General features: G+C 37.1%; 1 protein-coding gene across 6 annotated transcripts in view; it reads left to right on the forward strand.

Moving 5' to 3' along the window:
* Positions 1 to 22,161, forward strand: part of fgd1 (FYVE, RhoGEF and PH domain containing 1) — a 46,650-nt gene extending 24,489 nt beyond the window's left edge. For 3 of the 6 annotated variants that reach the window (XM_082187554.1, XM_082187557.1, XM_082187556.1), the window contains exons 2-17: positions 5,161 to 5,373; positions 6,331 to 6,517; positions 7,124 to 7,811; positions 8,730 to 8,968; positions 10,054 to 10,210; positions 12,948 to 13,086; positions 13,300 to 13,358; positions 14,974 to 15,120; positions 15,257 to 15,349; positions 15,430 to 15,509; positions 15,703 to 15,733; positions 15,834 to 15,935; positions 17,193 to 17,321; positions 17,398 to 17,556; positions 18,487 to 18,633; positions 19,231 to 22,161. In XM_082187554.1, the coding sequence (XP_082043680.1) occupies positions 5,161 to 5,373; positions 6,331 to 6,517; positions 7,124 to 7,811; positions 8,730 to 8,968; positions 10,054 to 10,210; positions 12,948 to 13,086; positions 13,300 to 13,358; positions 14,974 to 15,120; positions 15,257 to 15,349; positions 15,430 to 15,509; positions 15,703 to 15,733; positions 15,834 to 15,935; positions 17,193 to 17,321; positions 17,398 to 17,556; positions 18,487 to 18,633; positions 19,231 to 19,500 (2,840 nt within the window). In that variant the 3' untranslated portion in view covers positions 19,501 to 22,161. Of the gene's footprint in view, positions 1 to 5,160; positions 5,374 to 6,330; positions 6,650 to 7,123; positions 7,812 to 8,729; positions 8,969 to 10,053; positions 10,211 to 12,947; positions 13,087 to 13,299; positions 13,359 to 14,973; positions 15,121 to 15,256; positions 15,350 to 15,429; positions 15,510 to 15,702; positions 15,734 to 15,833; positions 15,936 to 17,192; positions 17,322 to 17,397; positions 17,557 to 18,486; positions 18,634 to 19,230 lie in introns of those variants that run through there. The other 3 variants (XM_082187555.1, XM_082187558.1, XM_082187559.1) reach the window with 2 other exon arrangements.
* The last annotated feature ends 964 nt before the right edge of the window (positions 22,162 to 23,125 follow it).

The raw sequence follows: 23,125 nt of genomic DNA on the forward strand, positions 1-23,125 counted from the left end.
TAGACATCAATCTGAATTGTGAAGGTGTATCTTGCCATCCTGAGATCAGACCCACGGGGTGGAGATTTCTGCAGAGGTTGTCAAATGCGAGTCCGCTGTGCCTCAGTGCCTAGACAGCAATACCTCCACCGCACCAGAGCTCATATTTTACAGACCTCTCTTGCCACCGTTTAGGAGAAGAATTTGACCTTGGTCCTAATGTGTGGATATCTGCAACAGTCACTTCCTTACAGTGCAGGTGCAGGGTTCATCATGTTTGCTCTCCGTCTCCTGATTTCACACTCAGAGTTTGACCCTAGAACGTTTCCTTTTGGTTTAAGCCCTGTTGGCACTTTCTTTCAGGTGTGATCTTAACTAATTAACTGCTCATTAACATATTGCTAAACAGTTGTATAGATTTACTGGGGACTTTGATTTTTGATTGGAAATCTTTCAAGTCGATTGTTATTGAAATGCAAACGGCTGCAGTCAATAGGCTCAATCTGGCTCTGAATGTCTTCAAAGTGGTGTTAGGGAGGCTGGTGGTGAGGCTGGTGGTGAGGCAGATGTTTTATTGAATCATGGGTAATTCAGATTATCCTTACAGACCTCCATCACAGGAGCTTCCCATTTGAGTTTCTTAAAGGGATAGTTCACCAAAAAAGGGAAATTCTGTCATGATTTATTCACCCTCATGTCGTTTCAAAAGATGTATATGTATGGCTATTCGAGGCACCTCACGATCTGATCCGATTCCAAATTATTCTTAATCTACATTTTTTTCGTATTCATTTATTTATTGATTGAGTTAATCGACTGTCAAAGATATTTTAGTTTTATTATAGTTTTATTAATGTTTTTGAATTAGCTTTTATTTATTTATTTGTTAATTTTAGTTTAATATTTTGTCATTTTGTTATATGCTTTTGTCATTTTTTTTTAATATTGCTATTTATGTTTAATTTATTTCAGTTTTAGTTTTTATTTATTTCCATTTAATAAATTTAGTGCTTCAATTTAAACTTATTTTAGTTTATTGCCAAGGCAATATTTCAAATTTTCATTTAGTTTAAGTTTTTCAACTAATATATATATATTCAGCTTTATTTAAATAAACAGATATGTTTTTAATAGTTTTAGTTAACAATAATAACCCTTCTTTGAATATCACATTTTTTTTAATTTTTTTTTATTACATAATTATAATTGCTTTTCAATATAGCATCAAAACTACACTACAAGCAAATATAAAATAATAAAGAAACACATTTCAAGCAATAATCAAAATTGAATCGGAATCGTTGAAGACAGAATCGTGATAATCGTTTTGTTTTTTTCTCCCACTCTTAGTTTCTTTTGTACAAAATACTATATTTTTGAAGAAGATCTGAGCTGCTACAATGAAAGCATTTTCTGACCAGGGCCAGTCAACAAGCTCCAAAAAAAGACTAAAAAGTGGCATAAATGTCCACATTTAAAACTGGCATAAAAATGGCACAAATCTTAACATTTGTTTTTCATATAGATTAGGAATAACATGAGGGTGAAGACAAAAATGGAGGTGAATTATTCCTTTAATAAACTGCAGCCAAAGCACTTCATGGATTAATCTCAAGGCTCTGAATAGAAGAGCAGAACAGCATATTTTACCCCAGTAGTATGTCTGTCTCTCCTTTATCCTCGTGGCCCTAAAAGCCCCATGTCTGCACTTTATGCCTTCAGGAGAAATGGAGCATGAAAATATCAGTCAGTCAGAAGTAAACTTCTCTAAAGAGAAGATGCTTGTATGAAGCGTATTTCAGCAGTGCTTTATTTTTGATGACATTCAATTTGTAGTATGAGCATGCATTGCTAGTAATCATTAAAACTCATGCATTTTTCTGTTTAGATGTCTCAATGACATTGTGGCTTGATTGACTTCAGGCTTTGTGCCACTAAATGGAAATATTTGTCTCTCTCTCTGTCTGCTATGGAAAAAGAATAGAACATTTTTTTTGAATAGAAATTTAAGATTGACTGAATGACTGAGGAAGCACTATTATTTATTGTGGCATTACTATTGCTCATAGGGTTATGCATTTGAACAAACTCATAAAACCAAAGGGATGGTTCACCCAAAAATGTACTCATCCTCAAGTTGTTCCAAACCTGTATAAATGTCTTTGTTCTGCTGTACACAAAGGAAGATATTTGGAAGAATGTTTGTAACCAAGCAGATACCATTTGCAAAATTGGCATGCCAAGTTAGCCTCTTTTCCCTAGCCATGATCATAACCATAATCCATATTCTCCTCTTTTGCTTTCTCCTCTTTTTTTCAGTGCACATAAAAACCACAATTGGCAAGTGCGATTCATCTTGCTCTATTTGTTTACCAGAAGCGCATGCTGATGACGTTTTATTAATCTATACTAACTTGTGTCGTGGCCTACGATTCAATGAGTGTCATCATCGTACATTCTATACATGTCGTACCAAAGTTTATTAGATCCATGTTGTACAGTGTGATTTGTAAAGATCTTATAGGATCTGTAGCAGGCATGAGGCAAATCATTTCACTCGGTGGCCATCTTTAAAACGCCTCTCGGACAGCTATTCTATAGTCATGCGAGTGCAGCTCTCATCTCTTTGAATGGGGAAACATCAAATTGTCCAAAGCTGTTCACTAAGATTACGATTACATTTCATATTTGAAATCGCCAATGAAATCTGACAACATCTGTCTTTTAAATGCTCAAATCATGACAAAAAACTGCATTTTTCAGGCTGGACTAGCCAATGTACACGTGCGATCATAAGCGCGCAAAATGACCTTATCAATTGCCAATTGGTTCTTTTATTTAGAAGACTTATTTCGCCATATTGTGCGTTGCAATTTCTCCCATTCTATGAGTGCACCGTCTTTGTATATCTAGTCTTTGGCTTTGGCTTAACTTACTGTACTAAAATAACAAAACAATGACAAAAACACAAAATTAGAACTAATTGAAAATATTCATAAATAAATATGAATAAAATCTACAATATCACTCAATTATATGCCTACTTAAAAGAGCACTTTAGCAACCATTGCATAGTATAGTCCTGCTATTTGCAACAAAAGAAGACAATTACTACTACAAAAAAAAAATCAAAAAATTCAAAGGCAGATGTCGTGTTTTGGATGGGCCTGTTCTTTTGATACATATTTAATCCGTCCCGACTCAAATGGGCTTGTAGGTCACAGCACACATCCCTTTCCCATACAGGACCGTTTTCAGAGCACATGGGGGAAAACAACATGCGCTGCAAATCCAAAACTGCGGCTAGGATAACTCTGGTTTCTCCTTCGCTAGACTTTCTTCACCTTTAAGTAATTTTGCTGGAGCATGTGGAAGTCATTTCAGCCCCCTGCCTGCACTAGCTGGTATGAGTGTCACCATATGGAAGCAATTAGCTCTTTGTAGGGGGACAGACGGGCTTTTTTTAAAATGGCAACGTCATCTAGACAGCGGGTCTGCCCAACATCTGACCCGTCCGTGCAACTTTAAGAAATTCCGACTCAATTTATTTCCTGTCCACGCTCATTTTAATATCAAACTCCACTATTGATCATTTTAATATCAAAGCCCATGTTCAAATCGCATTTACGTGTGCCTCGTTTGTAGCGTGTTTAAGCTCTGAATTTTGTTATGTCACTTGATCCATCTCAAAATGTGTTACACTGATTGAGCTGAACAGGCAAATACACAGAGTCGAGACTGGCACTTTAACACACTGACCTACTTAACACACGATGGCACAACAAGGGCGCAGACCGCTCAACTGCGAACCCAGAAGTCTTTTTACACAGTTTGATGTCATGTTCACATTGTCAGCAGTAATTTAAGCCCAAGATTGATGTGGAGTATTTACTTGGACTTATCTCAGGATCTGGACTTTATTGACCCAGAGGTGATTTGTGTGAAAACTTGTTGTACATTTATGCTTTCTGGCATTCAGACACATCACTCAGCCCAACTGTAATCCATTACACCCAGCCGGCTCCATTAAATTAGGCTGAATTGAATTTGCCCGTCTTGTTTTCTTCTCTCCTGTTGGTTCTTTAAGTGTTTGCTGTCTGAGATGATCATGCTAGTAATGATGAGCGTAAGACTTGAGGGTACCCACTAACCAGTTAGTTTTTAAATCAACTTTTTGAATGGATCTACTAGCCTTGTATTGCACTTTTTGCATTATTGAAAAATTAATGAAACATTTATTTTATTTATTTTTATTAAAAACGAATATTTTTGTCCTGATTAAAATTGGGTTATTTACACTACAATTCAAAAGTTTGGGGTCAGTTCGTTTTTTAAAAAGAGATTAATACTTTTATTCTGCAATGATGCATTAAATTAATCAAAAATGACATTAAAGACATTAACCATGTTAATAAATGCTACTATTTTAAACTTTCTTTTCATCTAAGAATCTGAAAATATTAAGCAGCACAACTGTTTTCAACATTGATTATTATAAGAAATGTTTCATGAAGCAGCAAAACCGCATATTAGAATAATTTCTGAAGGATCATGTGACACTGAAGACTGGAGTAATGATGCTGAAAAAACGTACCGACCCCAGACTTTTGAACGTGACTGAATCTGTATTTTCCGCATATTAGTGATAAACAATACAAGTCATTATGGCACATAATATGAAACAGTCCGTCTCTCTGTAAACTGATCATAAATACATTTTGTATAATTTCCTCATCATTTTGCTGACTTTTTCAAATGTTGTTCTGGGAAAAAAACTAGAAAATCATCCTAGAAAATATTTGGATGTTAAATGTTGTTATGAGATGTATGAACCGGGACAGATATGCTATTTTGCTCTTGAATTTGCATTACTCGTGTCACTTACACTTACAAGTAACTGTTGTTTCATTTCATTTATTCACATTTTCAACCCTGATCGGAACTCATTGTATTGTCTACAAAAACTGCTTTTATATCATAAAGCTCTGGCTATGAAAGAGAGAGTGGTGTATTTTAACTCAAAAAAAGCCAAATTTTGGCCAAAATCTACTCAAATGAAACCAATAACAAGACATTAACTTCAGTTATTGGTTGTAATTGATTAAGATCATTAGGCATGGTTTATTCCCTTTATTCAGATTCTCTGAATCAAAGCAAGTCTGCACTCTCTCTTTCTGTCAGGCCTGTCCACATCCAGTCCACGGCTCCTAACCAAGAGTCTGTCCCTTGAGCCAGGCCCCTGCCTTGGAGCCCACGAGACCCCGCAGCACCTCTGCTCTGACCCTGGACCCCTGGAACCTCAGCACTGCAATGGCACAACTGAGAACGGACCTCAGGATGTCCCGCCTCCACCCCCTAAGACACGCCCACCTTTACCTGGGCCAAAGCCTCAAGGTATGTTCTGTACATTTAAAGGGACAGTTCACCCAAAAATAAAAATTCTGGCATAATTTACGGTTACACTATTTTAAGGTGTCATTGTTGCAGTGTAATTATACATTTAAGCACTGAGTAATATTAACGACATGTACTTACTATAGGGTTAGGGTAGGATTAGAATTTGGTTGAGGGTTAGTTGCATGTAATTATGCATAATTTACTGTTGTTACTATGGTAAGTACATGTAACATATGTAACAAGGATACTGTAAATTAAAGTGTTACCCAATTCACTCACCCTCTTGAATAATCCAGCATGAAATCCATGTTGGTCCAGGCGGGTTTATGCTGGTTAGAGCTAGTGTAGTGCTGGTCTAGCTGGTGGAACTCAAACTGAACTGGTGTAGCTGGTCCACCAGCACTCCCACTTCCCATGCTAGTCCCAGCATGGAAAACCAGTTCGAACATACAGTGAACAAGGGCCTCCGGGCTCTAAAAAGGACAAAATGGCAACTTTTATGCTATTTATCAAGTCTTCTGAAGCCGTACAATAAGTTCATGTGAAGTACAGAGGTAAATGTGTTAAATAGGCACATTTGCAAATGAGATTTGAGAGATACACTACCTTTCAAAAGTTAAGGGTTGGTTCGATTTTTTTATATTTTTGAAAGAAGTCTCTTATGCTCACCAAGGCTGCATTTATTTGATCAAAGAAAGACACAATAAAACAGGGTAGTTGTATGTTTTGTGCATATATAAATATACTAAATTGGGGTGACTAATTTAATGTTTACTGTATGACCTCATGATTAATTTATGATTTAATATGATATACAATTATAATGCAATCTAATAAAAGTACTTGTTATTCTACCCGGTTGTTCTAATTTAATATCTGTGTGTTTCTGTGGTGCAGTCATGTGATCGTACAGTCTCACTGTATTGATTTCTGTATTGATTTTGTCTCGTTCAGTGCCCCCGAAACCCCCTCATCTACAGCAGCAGGGCGCTCGACGGCCACGCCCCCCGGACAAGCCCCTCCCTCCCCCGCCCTGCCGCCCACTCCCCGCTGACCCTCGCCAATCACGCGCCACTTTACCGAGAGCAGAGGGAAGCTCCTCCCCCACTTGTGTCCTCTCGCTCATTGAGAAGTTTGAGAGGTAAGAGAACACAACAGTCGAGTGGTTGTCGGTGAAGCCCGTTTTTTGATTATGGTAGATTTATTATTCATAACTACAGTCAGATTTGATTTGCTGCTCTCAAGTAATGATATCTCCGTTTGTTGATCACAGGTAAACAAGAAGCTAAATCTTTCTTCTCATTGCAAAAAAAAATATTATATTAATCAGTATTTTTGTCTTGTTTTCCAGTAAAAAAAAAAATTAAACATCCTTAAAAACAAGATGAACTTGAGAAACAGAATTGCATTAGATATTAAGAATTTTTCAGAGAATATAGCTATAGGTTCTTATTTTTAAGCATAAATCTTATTACATTTAGTTTATTATTTATTTACTTTAGTTATAATTTCATTTAACTTGCCAATATAAGTAAGGATGTTCTCTGAAAACAGGTCTTAATATTTTATGCAATTTGGCTTCTCAGGTAAACTTATTTTGTCTTAAGGATATTAAGATTTTTTTTTTTAAAACAAGACAAATACTCAAAGAAAATTGTATTTTATTTTTTATGTAGTGCTCACAAATGTGATGTGTTTTGTATGTATAAACATAAGTAACAAGACAATTTTTTGTGCCTTTTTCCAGGGAGCAGATCATCGTGGTTCCAGATATCACCGGCGGAGTGATGTGTACCCCACGGGTCCCGGACCAGCAAGCCGCTCCTGGGTCATTTAGCCCTCCACCCTCGGAGTTCATCCTGCCCTGCACGTCCCTTCAGGAACCACTAGAGGCGCCGCTGGCCGAGGAGGAGGTCGAGAAAGTAGAAAAAGAGGAGGAAGACGAGGTGGACGAAACCGAGGAGGATGACAGTGAACTTGGGGCGTCCTGCTCAGAAAAACGTCTCTCTATGGAATCAGGCTACGGTGCCTCTGATAAACTGTTGGACAATATGGAGATGAGGGACCTTACAGCCAACCAATCAGAAATCCCCTCGGAACGCTTGTCCCTCCCACCGTCACAGATGGATGGGAAGCTGGCCAATAGAGACAGCGGTATTGACAGTATCAGCTCGCCCTCACACAGTGAGGAGCTGTGTTTTGTTGGGGATGAGGATCGGGTCGGTCACGAGAGGGAGATTTGCCCGTGCAGCCCAGGGCCCGGGCTTCCTTGCGCCTATGCCGAGGGGCCCGGAGGAGAGGGGGCCAGCGGTGTGGAGGGCGGCAGAGACTCGGAGGGAGACAGTGATATGGAAGAGGGCAGCGGTGACGAGAGTGAGATGAACCCAATGGCTCTACAACCTCTGCCTAAAGCTGAACGACAAGACTCATCTGAGGTGAGTAGAAGTGTGTTCTTCAGAGACCGTGCCTACCATTCATTCATTCATTCATATATAAGGTGAGATTGATCTTACTCTTAGTTACCTCTGTATTACCAAAGACTCATTTACATATGGTTTACATATCATTTACATAAACATATATGCAGTATGTTCTTCAGAGACCATGCCTATCATTAATTCATTGATTAATTTATAAGGTGAGGAAATGACTAAATAATTTATCAAAGATTGATCTTACTCTTGGGTACCTCTGTATTACCAAAGACACATTTACATATAGTTTACATATAATTTACATAAACACATATATGCAGTATACATAAACAGCTTAATTAACTCTAAGGGATAAATACATTTGGTGCAAGAAACTTGCAAAAATTATATTTATATATACAGTATATATACATACAATATATTATTATTATATTACATATATATTTTTATTTATATTTTATTACACTAATGTTTAAAAGTTTTTGGTCAGATAAAAAAAAAAGAGATTAATACTTTTATTCAGCAAGGATGCATTAAATTGATAAAAACTGGCATTTATATTGTTACAAAAAATTCTATTTAAAATGTACTTTTTTGTACATTAAAAAAATACTAGGAAAAATGTATCAGGGGTTTAAAAAATTCAGCTTTGCATCACAGAAATAAATTACTTTTTAAAATATATTCAAATAGAAAACAGCTTTTTAAAATTTTAATGTATTTTTGCAACCTTGGTGAGACTATTTTGCCTATTTTGTGTGTGTGTGTATATATATATATATATATATATATATATATATATATACACACGCATTAAATGTAAAGTTCTTACTATTAAAAGCACACACGTCAGTCCATCTTGTTGTCACAGGTGTGTTCAAACTGTCATCATTCAGCCAACATGTTCTGGTTTTCCAGCTGTCGTTCCAGCAGCGGGTGTTTAACATTGCTAATGAGCTGCTGCATACGGAGAAGGCCTACGTGTCCAGACTGCACCTCCTGGACCAGGTGTTCTGCGCCCAGCTGATGGAGGAAGCCCGAGCTCGCAGCTCCTTCCCCTGCGAGGTGGTCATGGGCATCTTCTCCAACATCTGCTCCATCTACTGCTTCCACCAGCAGTTCCTGCTGCCCGCGCTGGAGAAACGCATGGAGGAATGGTGAGAAAGACAGAAATGGTCTGTGAGACTGATTTTACTATGGTTAAGAGGTAATGCTAGTGTTACCCCCTAACTAATGTTTTATCTTGCCGTCAAGTCGAGACAAATTTATTTCTATACACATTGCAGCTTTACAGAAATTAATGATGTTAATGTTTATTATATGTTAATATCTTAATGCCTTACAGTCACATTTAGCAGATTAGAGCTGAGAGATAATGCAGTTGTATTTTGCCACGATACAAGCAATCATGCATTTAAGATTTGCTATATATTATACACTACTCAGCCAAAAATAAGTCACTGTTTGGATTAAAATAGGCAAATGCTTAAGAGTCAAAGATATGATCATTATTGCAGTGATTATTATGTTTCTGGCATGTTATATGTTTGGCAACAGTTCTTCTAAACCCTAATTGATGGAGTGTGTAGCTTTTCATTTCTTAAACAAACATGTAGGAAGAAACATCATGGCCATATTACAGGATGACAATGTCAAGATCAGGTTCAAATTGTGAAAGAATGGTTGTGAGGAGCATGAAGACTGGACTCTTGTATTGTCAATACAACATCTTGACCAAAAATTAATGCACCTCTTGATAAAAAATAAATGCTGTGATGTTATTTCTATCAAGAGGTGCATACATTTTTGGTAATTTTTTTTGAGTGAATAAAAAAATCAGGCATTTGAGATTTAACATATAGTATGTATTGCTTTATATAAGTGTCCTGCATATATGAGGATATAAAGAGTTGGGCGATAATATAGTTACATAAAAATATGTTAATACTCTATATATTAATAGTAACCCCAATAAAAATGATCTGCCAAGTATTATTTTTGATAAGCCTAATTATATTTCAGACCTGGCTCATTAATAGAGTATTAAACTGATGTGTTGTCAATATGGCTGACTATACAATGGTTTTTTACAGTAGCTCATGCAATCAGATTTTAGAGATGGAACTATAATTTTTCTTTTTGACAACTAGAAAAGTTTGGATGTATTTTGAATTCAGAATTTAAGCAGAACGAAGCCACATATGTGTTTTCACAGTGTAAACTTCTCCCCCTCTCCCCTCAGGGATCTGAACCCCCGCATCGGGGACATCCTGCAGAAACTGGCACCTTTCCTGAAGATGTATGGCGAGTATGTGAAAAACTTTGACAGGGCCATGGAGCTTGTGAACACCTGGATGCAGCGCTCCTCTCAGTTCAAAGCCATCATCCACAACATCCAGGTATCAGAGTGGGAACTTTAAATGCTTTGTGCTAATCTAAGGATGCAATGCTCTGAAATAAGAAAAAGCAGCGATATATATGAGGGAGGCAGGACTGTCGTGATTGGTCTGTCAACTGACAGATGTGGTGTAATTGGACAAAATTCTAATTGTGATAATGTCACGGCAGAGATTGTTTGCTATTAACAGTTATATTCAGAATTATACATTTTAAGGCCAGACAAGTAGTTTGTTGAGGGTTGGTTTGTAGGGAAGGACTACACGCCTGCGCACATGTTCAAACACACATACCTATAACTATAGGTAAATATCAGGTGTGTATCATTTAACAAATATTATGTGAAATACAATAAATGTGACCTATTTATATAGACTGAACTCGTAATACGCATGTGCACGCCATCACCGTTCTCACAGGTTTGAGTTTTTGAAGTTTGCACAGAAAGAACTTAAGAGTTTTCTGTTAGAAGTTAATAACTAATGATCGTTGCGACGGAGGTGAATCAATCAAAACTAACTTTAGCTGGACAATAACTTTATTCTAGAGCTGCTATAAAGCCAAAAAAATCTCTGTTACTTTAATTTCCTATTATCACTGTAAAGCCGCTTTGGAACAATCTACATTGTTAAAAGCGCTATATAAATGAAGATGACTTGACTTGACTAATTGGTGCTTCCAGGATTGGTCACGCCTGAGGCGTTTCCCATAGTGAGATATCGAACGAATCTTTGAAAGAGAACATTCAAATCATGGATAAATATTTGAAGTATAACATCTGTATGAGTTGCTCTCCTCGTTGAACACAAAAGATATTGAATTGAATGTTGGTAACCAGACAGTTGACGGTAGCCATTGACTTCCATAGTATTTTTTTCCTACTATAAAAGTAAGTGGCTACCGTCAACTGTCTGGTTACCAACATTCTTCAAAATTTCTTCTTTTGTGTTCAACCGAGGAGAGCAACTCATACAGGTTTGGAACAACTTGAGGGTGAGTAAAATTATGGGCATTTTTGGGTGAACTATTCCTTTAACATATGCTTTTTGTAATGGACTTTTGAGTAGCGCATCTAAAATGCTACTACTAGAGTTTAAAACAGAGCGAATATATTGAATAGATTATCTGAATTGATTTCAAGTGTACAAGTGTGAAACGACAATTGGAGCTGGAATAAAATTTCTCTTAAAAATTCAAATTGTGATAATGTCACGGCAGAGATTGTCTGCTATTAACAGTCAGATGTGGCGAGTACTGTTGACGATCACACTCTCTGATGAAATGTGTGAAAACCCCCTCACCGTTATAATGAGTGTTAATTGCACGCAACCCTGCATAATTCACACCCGACGACTGAATGAACAGAGTGTGTGTTAGTCATACAGTGATCTCATCCTCCAGGTGCACTCCACCAAATCCACCTTCACAGTCTGAGACAAGAGCGTTCGTGTTAAAAATAACGAGAGCGCTCCCTCGGCTCTGCGGTGATTGAGTGCGTCAGATGAAAGAGTGAATCGCTGTGGGTGCGGGATTGTTTTTGGGGAGTTGTAGGTTATGGTGAATACTAATGGCGCCCCAATCAGGCCTGGTGCTGCACTTCAAACGTCTCTGGTTGCCACTGTGTGAAGAATATCAAGAGTGCGCGAGGCCCAGTGCCTGAGATCACAGGACTGCTGTAAGGAGATCAGGCATGTCATGGGCTCCATCACGCAAGGCTTACACTAACAGTGAATTATCTTGTTTGTGTTCGGGCAATGCTTTGGGAGTTTGCCTTATTGTTAAAGACAACATGAAACCGCATTCATTCAGTACATTTAACTTGTTGAAACATGATGTATTTCAGAGTGAAACTAAATATTCATTGGGAAATAATCTAGGCGGAGACGAGCAAGATTTTGATTGCATTGTGAAAAGTAAAATGTTTTAAAATATTACGCAGGAATTTGAGCAAACCTATAATTTTAAGTATTAAACATTGAGAAAAGCAATATTACAGGCTAGTAACCACATAGTAACATGGTAACATACTATATATATATATATATACATATTTTATTATAATACTGTATATTTGAACAAAAGCTTATGAAAACAAGTTTTTAATTTTATATATATATATATATATGTGTATATATATATATATATATATATATAAATGAAAAACTTGTTTTCATGAGCTTTCATTAAAATATATTATATATTAAAACACACACACACACACACACACACACACACACACACACACACACACACACACACACACACACACACACACACACACACACACACACACACATATATATATATATATCAATTTTTTTTTTTTAAATACCGTAATAATACAAAAAGTAAAGATGCTTGTATATATATTTTAATATATAGTATATATATATATATATATATATATATATATATATATATATATTTGAATTAAAACTAGTTTTCTTTTCTTTTTATATATTACATATTAACATTTTATATATATATATATATATACACACACACACTTTAGTAATATGAATATTATATCTTATATTTTAATATGTATTTATATGAGAGCTTTTCTTTATAATTATGTGCGCTTATAAATTGTGCAAAATAAGTGTGTAAATAGAGTCAGTCTTGATTCATGTTGTCTTTAAGGTCTCGGTCTTTGCAAAGGTTCTGCATTTGTGTGTGGGAATGGATCGGTGCATATTTTCTTTTTAGTCATCGTATTCTTTTGGGTGTGTATTGCAGAAAGAGGAGATGTGTGGGAATCTTACCCTACAGCACCACATGTTGGAGCCTGTGCAGAGGATCCCTCGCTACGAGCTCCTGCTCAAAGACTATCTGCACCGCCTGCCAGAAGACGCCGACGACTTCAAAGACGCTCAGAGTGAGTGCAGAACGGCAGAACGCTGAAACGGGCCTTATCTCCTCCACTGACCACAGCAGCCCCGCTTTCTGTTTCATTTCAACTGTTCGTGCATGTGCCTGGAAATATTTCAGTCAAAAGATTCATGCAAGGCTGACAGACCAAGATAAAAGGCAAAAAATGGAAAAATGACACCTTGTGAATATCAAGACCGTACTCCTTTATTCTTTTCAGAATCTCTGGAGCTGATCGCCACAGCGGCAGAACATTCAAACGCTGCCATCAGGAAAATGGTGAGTGGATTTCAGATGAACCACGGCACCACAGATCAACACCACACTCCAACTGGGGTGAAAACCAGCACTGCCACTTAACATCCCTTTGTAATTAAGCATGGTCGCCTCTTTAATGTGCAGTCTGTTTTAGAAAGTCTCTCATTTGAAGCTGTTAATTGCCTATGTTTTTATGTTCTTCATTTTGAGACATGAGATACCTCCCTCCCTGTGGAACTGACCCAAACAGACAATAGCTGTGTTTCCATACACCTATTTTAATGCGAATTGTGGGATATCGCATAAAAAAAAACAACGCTGGATGGAAACGCCAAGATATGCATAAATTCTAAAAATGTGCATAAAAACAGTATTCGCTCAATTGAGGTGGATAGTTTTTTATTTGATAAGTAAACATGGACACACATTTACAGAATACATCCCCCAATGTGCAACAAAAGACTCACATGACCTCAACAGAGGATGTGATTGGAGAAGTAGACTAACTAGCATCTCAGATGTTGGTTTGGTCATTCTGAAATGCCTGAGCCAAAGTCTGTCATGAAAATAATTTGGTTTAATTCCCTCCCAGAAGTGTATCACATGATTCCTTTCCCAAACACCAGGCATCCGAACGCAAGAGAACTTGACGGCACGTTCTGAAACGCAAGTCATTTATAATGTATGAAAAAAGAGACACAGTGGCTTATAACACCGATTTTATCATCACTGCATTGGTTACCTATAAAGTTCCGTATTAATTACAAGGTATTGCTACTGACTTATAAAGCCCTAAACGGCTTAGCTCCAGTCTATTTAACGGATCTTCTATCGCCCTATAATCCATCGCGCTCTTTAAGATCACTAAATTCAAGGCTTTTGGTCATACCTAGGATATCCAGAACCACCAAAGGAGGGAGAGCATTTTCACATTTGGCTCCAAAACTCTGGAATAGTCTTCCTGATACTGTTCGTTGCTCAGACTCGCTCTCCCAGTTTAAAACTAGATTAAAGTCGCATCTCTTCAGCCAGGCATTCATATAATATTTTTAATCTTACAGTTCAAACTACAATCCGGCCTCTAGCTCATAAATGCCAGAGGAGAACTGGCCCCCGACTGAGCCTGGGTTCTCCCAAGGTTTTTTTTCTCCATTAGGTCACCTGATGGAGTTTTAGGACACCATTAGGTCACTTGATGGAGTTTTTCGGTTCCTTGCCACTGTTGCCTTTGGCTTGCTCAGTTGGGGATATTTTGGGGATATTGAATTTAATTTTATCAATCAATAAATTCCACTAGAAACAAACCTTGTTGTATTATTTTAATTTAATACTGTGAAGCTGCTTTGATACAATCTGTATTGTGAAAAGCGCTATACAAATATACTTGACTTGACTTGACTTCCCAATAGCAGCAACTTCCATTTTATCACTGATATTTGGCGGCAATTTTCCAGGAAGTGATGATTTCACAAAGGTTTTAATGCGATCTTCCAATTTTGAGCACAAGTTAAATTCATAACTTTGGATGGAAACTTAGCTACTGTCAAATTTGATCAGCTTGAAGATCTCTTGTTTGGATGCTCACTGAAAATGAATGATAAATGTCTCTACAAATGTGTGAATGTTTGTCTCTCAGGAGCGCATGAGAAAGCTGTTGAAGGTGTACGAGTTGCTCGGTGGAGAAGAGGACATCGTTAACCCGACTAATGAGCTCATTAAAGAGGGACACATCCTGAAACTGTCAGCTAAAAATGGGACATCACAGGATCGATACCTCATTCTGGTGAGTCAAACATGCCAAAGCTGTTTCACTAGTTGAGCTAAACATACTGTAAATGATTCCTCAAAATGATTTCTTTTTGTAAATGTAGTTCTTTGGTAAATCATGCATGTTTAACTTTGTTCTCCTCTCTCTGAAGTTCAATGACCGGTTGTTGTACTGCGTCCCTAAACTGAGGCTGATAGGACAGAAGTTTGGAGTGAGAGCGAGGATTGATGTTGACGGCATGGAGGTTCGACGTGTTTTTATCTCGTTTACAGTGTCATGTTCAAAATAAATCAAACGGTGGATTCACTCTGCATTGTTTCACAGCTGAAGGAGACCAGCAGCATGAACGTCCCACGAACCTTTCTGGTATCCGGAAAACAACGTTCACTTGAACTGCAAGCAAGGTACGGCTTAGGGAATGTGCTTCATCTGCTTAAAAAATCAAATCTGAGGTTGATTGACAACCACAGAAATGTTGTCCGAGCTTTTGGGGATTAGGAGAAAATACCCAAGAAAAGCATACGAGCCATTGAAAAACAGGAGAAATATGTGCGGCTTTTGGGATTTTACAATGTTTGTCGTTTTCATTTTCACCAGGACGGAAGAAGAGAAGAGAGATTGGATTCAGGTAACCTTTTCTCCTCCTGCACGTCACATCGCAGGTTCTCACATCTCTCGACCATACTTACATTTTTCTCATCTTTTCTTTCTTGCTCACTTTCTCACAGGCAATCCAGGCCACTATACAGAGACACGAACAGACGCTCGAGACGTTCCGTATGCTCAACTGCTCGTTCCGGGAGGAGGACTTCACTCCTCCCAACTCTCCAGTTAGTTTTGATTTTATCACTCGCAGTGTTGTTATTGTTAACTAAATCTAAAATGGCACAAAAAAAAAATTATTGAAATTTATCTGAAATAAAGTCTAAATATTGGATGTAAAACTTAAAAAACTTAAACTTAAATTAGAAATGTTGCCACCAAAACAAAAACTAAAATTTCTACAAATTTAAAAGCTAATTAGAAATATTAAACTATAAGTGACAGCAAAAGCACATAACAAAATTACTACAACTGTAAATATAAAACTAAAAGTTAATTCAAAATATTAATAAATACTATAATAGCATATGAATAATACTATATTTTTAGGGGGTCAAGAGAAAAATATTGTAAATAAATGAATATATTTTTTAAAAACATCTTACATTATAACATCTTACATTTTTTACATTTTATTCTGCTTTCTAAACACTGGTTGTAAATCATGAGATTAATCAAATGTTTTTTGATTGAATTAAATAATGTGAAGTACAACATGTTCCTGGTCAACATCTTTGTTGATCCTAGAACAATATTCCAATCAACCAATCAGATTAGAGGGACAAGTTTACAGTTTATGTCAAGTTTAGGCTTACAACCAGGGTTAGGTGCTTCTACATCAGTGTTATTCACCTATCATTCTCCTCTGATTTTAGGGATAACTTATTATGTGTAGGGTTAGGTTTAGGGGTAGGGATATAGATATGGTTAGGACAACATTTTCAGAATATGTTGATCCAGGAACATGTCTGTCTTGGCAAAATCACGATGACTAGATAATATACAAGATTTTTATAGCAAGAACTTCATAGCAAGTAATTACTACACTTAAACTATTATATACTACTAAATTATAATATATTATATCCCAGGTAATAGTTCATAATATTTTAATAATATGTTCCACAAATGGGTCTTTATGCATATGCATAAATATGCCTTATATTAGGAAGGGTATTCTATCCCTCACAAAGGGCTTGCCATATTTGGGGCTCTGTGGCATCGAAAGTTTAAAAATCCCAGATCTATGTGAATAAATGCACAATACAGTGTCCCCAATGAGCCTTTTGATGCTCAAGTCACACTTAAATATGCATGAATGTCATTGCATTAGTTAACAAAATTTCAAATCAAGTGGCAAAACTTCAAAGCAAACATCTTTAAAGAAGACACTTGCGCTAATGCAATGGCATTTAGGTGTGGGTTAGGTGTGTGAATACTTAATGTTGCCACTGCAGTATTCTCTGATCGTGTTTCGCTTTCAGAATTGCACAGAGCTTGGAAAGAGAGCGCCCACTCCAATCCGGGAGAAAGAGGTCACACTGTGCATGAAGTGTCAGGAGCCTTTTAACTCTATTACCAAAAGACGGCATCACTGCAAAGCCTGCGGACACGTATGTTACACAGCACCATAACTCTGTAAGTCCACATGCTCCTGATGCAGTGGGCTGACGTGGGTCTTGATTTCAGGTGGTGTGTGGAAAGTGTTCGGAGTTCCGCGCCCGTCTGTTGTACGATAACAACCGAGCCAACCGTGTGTGTATAGACTGCTACACCATGCTAGTGGGAGTGCCGCCCTCTCCTGCCAGTCTGAGCAACAGCACACAGAGACGTCGCTCCATTCTAGAGGTAAAGGAAAGGTCACGCTCTAAATGGGCACTAAAAGAAGTGTTAATGCTTTAGGTAAACCTAAGGTACTGGTCAAAAGTTTGGGGTCATTAACATTTTTTTATGTTTTCGAAACAAGTCTCTTATGCGCACCAAAGCTGTGTTTATTTGATCAAAAATACAGTAAAAAACTGTAATATTGTGAAATATATATATATATATATATATATTTTTTTTTTTTTCAATATATATGTCATTTATTCCTGTGATCAAAGCTGAATTTTCAGCATCATTACTCCAGTCTTCAGTGTCACATGATCCTTCAGAAATCATTCTAATATGCTGATTTGCTGCTCAAGAAACATTTCTTATTATTATCATTCATTTTTTTATGTTTTTATTTTTGCTGCTTAATATTTTTTAGTAAATGGTGGTACACTACCTTTTAAAAGTTTGGGGGTAAGTAATGTAAAACATTTATTTTCTCTTTAAATTAATACTTTTATTCAGCAAGGACACATTAAATTAAGATCAAAATGCTACAGAAAATCCCGGTTTCCACAAAAATATTAAGCAGCAAAAACCAACATTGATAATAATAAAAGGAAATTACTAAATAATTGAGCTCCAATAATAATTGATAATAAATGAGCACCAAATCAGAATATTAGAATGATTTCTGAAGGATCATGTTACACTGATAACTTTGCTTTGCCATCGCTGGAATAAATGAATTTGTAATATTTCACGGTATTACTGTTTTACTGTATTTGATCAAATAATTCCAAACTTTCAACTCAACACATAACATGACATGTCTGGAGTCTAAAGGCAGCTATATGGCTAAAAAGATGCAAGAAAGACAACACAAGAATATGAAAAATATGAAAAGTACTAGTTGTTGACTAGTAGAAATGTCAGTAACTGTAACTTGTTCTTCCCCTCGTGCAGAAACAGGCCTCAGTGGCAGCGGAGAACAGTGTGCTGTGTAGTTTCCTACATCACATGGAGAAGGGAAGCGGCCGTGGATGGCAGAAGGCCTGGTTCGTCATCCCTGAAAATGAACCACTGGTGCTGTATATCTATGGTGCTCCACAGGTAAGGCTGCAGTAACTAATCCACAGGTTTATACACATCTATTATGAAAATGTGTGTAACTGTAAAATACAGATGTGGTTTCTTATTTTAATGTTTTGCATTTACGAGAAGAATATTAACCGCCATGACTGCATGTACACCTGGATTATCATTTTTATGCCTGATGTGTCCTGGACAGAAGCAAAGGACTTCCTACTCACCTGTCAATCAACCATTCTGTTAAAACAAAGGTTTTGAACTTTGCCTGTTCCATGTGGATTTGAAAGAATTGACCCATATAATCAAAAGGTTTGGAAAAGCCTAAATATATACATTACCAATCAGAAGTTTGGTAGTTACCAACCCTAAACTTTTAAACAGTAGTGAACATGCACAAGACATCACAGAATTAGCTTGACGTCAACATGAAATTTGGTCACAGGAGGTTTGGCGTGCTTGTTACTACCAGGAGATCAGTCTTTCGATCAGATTTCCCCAGACAGATGTTAACACCAGGTGTAAACAAGGCCTTAGTGTGCATTCCATGACTAATGTACACAGTGATCCGTTAATGGTTTACTCGGGAAGTATTGATCTTATCTTCTGTTTTTCGCACAGGATGTCAAAGCTCAGCGCAGTATTCCCCTCATCGGATTCGAGGTGTCACTACCTGAATCGAGTGACCGTCTAGAACGTCGCTTCGCCTTCAAAATGAGCCAGAGTCATTTGACCGTTTACTTCAGTGCCGACTGTGAGGAACTGCAGCGACGTTGGATGGAGGTTTTGTCGAGAGCCGGCAGGGGTGAGGAGTTGCAGTCAAATGGTCCGATTTCCGAAGCCCTTGAAGAAGAAGGGGAGGAGACAGTACCTACAGGAGAAAGCACATGATTGGCTGAAAAATATGATATAATTTTGCACACACAAACTGTACAAATGTGACCACAGCGACAGGATATGATAGACAAAACACACACATACAGACACACACAAACACACACATATACCTTCTTACACACATCTGTATTAATTGTCAGTTGTAAGTTGCATGAAATATCTACAGGTACGTTTCTCTGTCTATTGCTCATCTTGTGTGAGTGACCAGTGTTTGGAACAATCTGACAAAAGTGTGCACACTTTAAAGACGACTTATCAGAAGTGATTTCGTTCATCAACTCTTTCGGTCGCTAGCAGTTTCTTTGCTGAATCGACTGTTCTTGTTGTGAAGTGGTTTCTCGACTGATGCTTTCTAAGGGTGTGTTCACACTTGGCAGGTTTGGTTCGATTAAAACGAACTCTGGTGCGATTGCTCTGTTGGTTCAGTTGAACGAGTGTGAACGCTACCATCTGAACCCTGGTGACGCCAAACAAGCGGACCGAGACGCTGAAAAGATGAGTCTCTGTCCGCTTCCAAACGAACTCTGGTGCGGTTCGACTGAAATATGAACGCCAGACGGACCGAAGACATCTAACCGAACCAAAAACAGGACACGATGTCACGAGATGTGACACTTAAACTGACTTTTTTCCTCGTCAAAGATGCTATAATGCCCATTACAGTTTGGCACAGGCGTCGAAAACGTCATCGCCTTGCAGCACATCTTCATTTTGAGAGTGTAACGGAAGAATTCCTGGTGCTGTTTTGACTCCTTTATACATTTTATAAACCCTTTGTGAGTTCTCAGCTGGTAAAAGTACCAATCATATGAACGCACATACAATGAGCCATTTAGTCTTACACACAGCATTGTTTAGTTCAGTAAGTTCTGACGCAAATATACATCATAAAAGCCTTTTTTTAATCTGTAGGTTCATTGTTAAAAATGACAGTGTGAATGCTTAGAGAACCAAGTCTAAATGTGTCATTTTCTTTTTGGTCCGGACTTATAGAACCAAGAGAACCGAACTACAAGTGTGAACACACCCTAACTCGATATGGATCACACTTGGTATAGCGAAGTGAGACAGTTGTCAGTATGGCGAGGTGGCAGGAATGTTTGGCCTGGTTTTTGTGAAAAGTTTAGGTGACACAGAGAGTCTACAGTAAAAACCCTAGTTTACATAACCAGAAGCAGGATGGAATGACCGATTTTGTTGATTTTAAATAAGCAAAGCAACTATGGCCAATATTTATGGCAATAATCTGCTTGGTAAGAGGATCAAATCCTGGATTTCAGATTTCGATTACATATTAAAAACATTGGCTATTGCAGTTAGCAGTGAATTGTGATAGGATTGGACACATGAAATGTTGTTTAGCTATGCAAGCCTGTGTTTATCTCAGAAACGTAGTGTGGTAATCAGGAACTGAACTGCTGGAATATTTATTAAGCAGGTTCTAACCACTCAAAAACAACAGAAATATGTGCTTCCTGTTGACTCCATGGTCTTCAGCTCAGAGAACACCACCAAATGTACTCTGCCACCTAGTGGGCGCTCATCATAACGCTCTAGGAGTGAGTGTCAGGAACATGACAAGAACATGTCAGCCCAAATTCAAAAGAGGTTTTATTTTGCATAAAGTAAATTAAGCTTGTTTTAATGACCATTAAGATTTTTGTTGCATTGTTACATTACTGTAATGTAAAATAAAATAAATTATATATTTAAATAGTAAATTATTTATAGTGTAGTATTATATGTTGTACTGTCTGTAATTTATGCTGATTTAAATAAAAGTTACAGTTACGAGAATCATTGAGAATAATGGGAATTATAATGAAAATAATGTGACAGTCTTAATGGTCCTAAAAATAAGCAAGTTTTTCTTTTAAACAAAATGAAATCGAGTTATTTTGGGGGTGAAATGCAACCTGGACATGTTTATCGAAAGACTGTCTCTTTTGCTGTTTCTGAGAAGGAAAACGTGTGTGTGAAAAGGAATTGACAGGGCTCTCCCTACAGGATAACTGAGATATATCCTGTTGTCTGAGTGTGCATGAGTGATTTTATGAGTGCGGAGGTGTTGTGAGATTTGATAAGATTGTAGGTCATGAGGGTTTGTATGAATCGGGCTAGTTTTTATCATTGAAAACTCAATGATATCCCTGCCTTATTTAGAGGGGCTTTTGATAAATATAGAATATATATAAATAAAAACAAGGTAAAAGTTTTGATGAGGATATCAACCGTTTTCAACTGTGTTGTATTTGTGTATGAGAAGTGCAAAAGATTTAAGGACGAATTCATTTGTAAATATAACTTATTCCTCTGGGCCCAGTTTTGTGGGTTAGGTATTGTCGACGAGCTTTGGTGTTTGATCTTCGTTATGTGCGGTTTTAAATGGACTTCTGAGCATTGTGGTCAATTCCAGGTCAAGAAAAGCTTAAGATAAGTTCTCATTTTACCACTTATTCCAGAGGTAGATATTCAGTGTTTTAGAAAGAGCTTCATTTTCTTTTCCTCTTTTGAATCCAGTTTCCAAAATGTATTTGCCAATGTGAACTCATGATGACTCATTGAGAACTGCTTTAACTCTTTGTGTTTGATATTGCTTTAATCTTGCTCTTTGTTGTCAAAGACATCGCTCGATTAAAAGTAAAGGTGAACCAGTCGGTGTGTTTCAGTCCCGCCAGCCTGTCTGCTGTTTCCTTCCTCAAGGTGCAAGAAAAGGACTGTTGATGCCAGTGCATGGTTTGGGAGCACTGATGGCTTTGGGACAGGGCTGCGTGTGTTAACTTCCATATGTTTACGACTTGTACTGGTCATTTCCCAGATCCTCAGTTGAGCCTGCCCGTCACTCACGCTTACACACACACATTCATCTTCCTGCTTCTCTCAGTATTATTGTTCTTGATATCCTGCCTTACTGATATTTTGCAACCCTGTGCTTATCTTCACATTGTTTTTCACAATTGCTTTTTGCCAAAGTATACTGCAGAAAATGTCTATTAGATATTGAAATGTCTTTTTTTGTCACATTTTTATGGTTTTTTTTACTTTTCTTTTTTTTATACCAATATTTATTGTCTTTTTTTACTCCTTGAGGTAATTGTAGTGAGGGTAGTATAACTCTGTGATGAACCAAAAGATTAACACTACCAAAATACAAATGAAAAACACTACCATTAACATTTGGGAGAATATAAGTTATTTGTTCTGTTTGCTCCAAGTATGTTTTAGTCCCACACTTATAGAAAGTTTTGATCTTTTAACTGACATCATTTCTATTCTTCGTTCCGCAGTCCACAAAATTTATTTGTAAACTGTATTTTGAAGAGATATAATATAGAATACAGATGTAATCTGTAATCTCACAAAATTAGTTTTAATACATTCTTCAAAAAAGATGGAGGTGAAATACACTGTAGTTAATTTTAGGATATCTGAACAATCGTGCATTTTTAAGCAAAGTTATCAGAACAATCTCATGTCTTTGATCTGACATTATACAGAAATAGAGGTGCTATTTTATTGTTTGATCAAGGGAACAGCTTTGTGTTTTTAAATAAATGAACATGATAAGATCAGGAATTCTGTGTACATGAATGAACAGGCTATATAATCAGAGTTTCTA

Source organism: Leuciscus leuciscus (genome assembly GCF_965113295.1).
Source record: "Leuciscus leuciscus genome assembly, chromosome: 13".
Taxonomy (NCBI): Eukaryota; Metazoa; Chordata; class Actinopteri; order Cypriniformes; family Leuciscidae; genus Leuciscus; species Leuciscus leuciscus.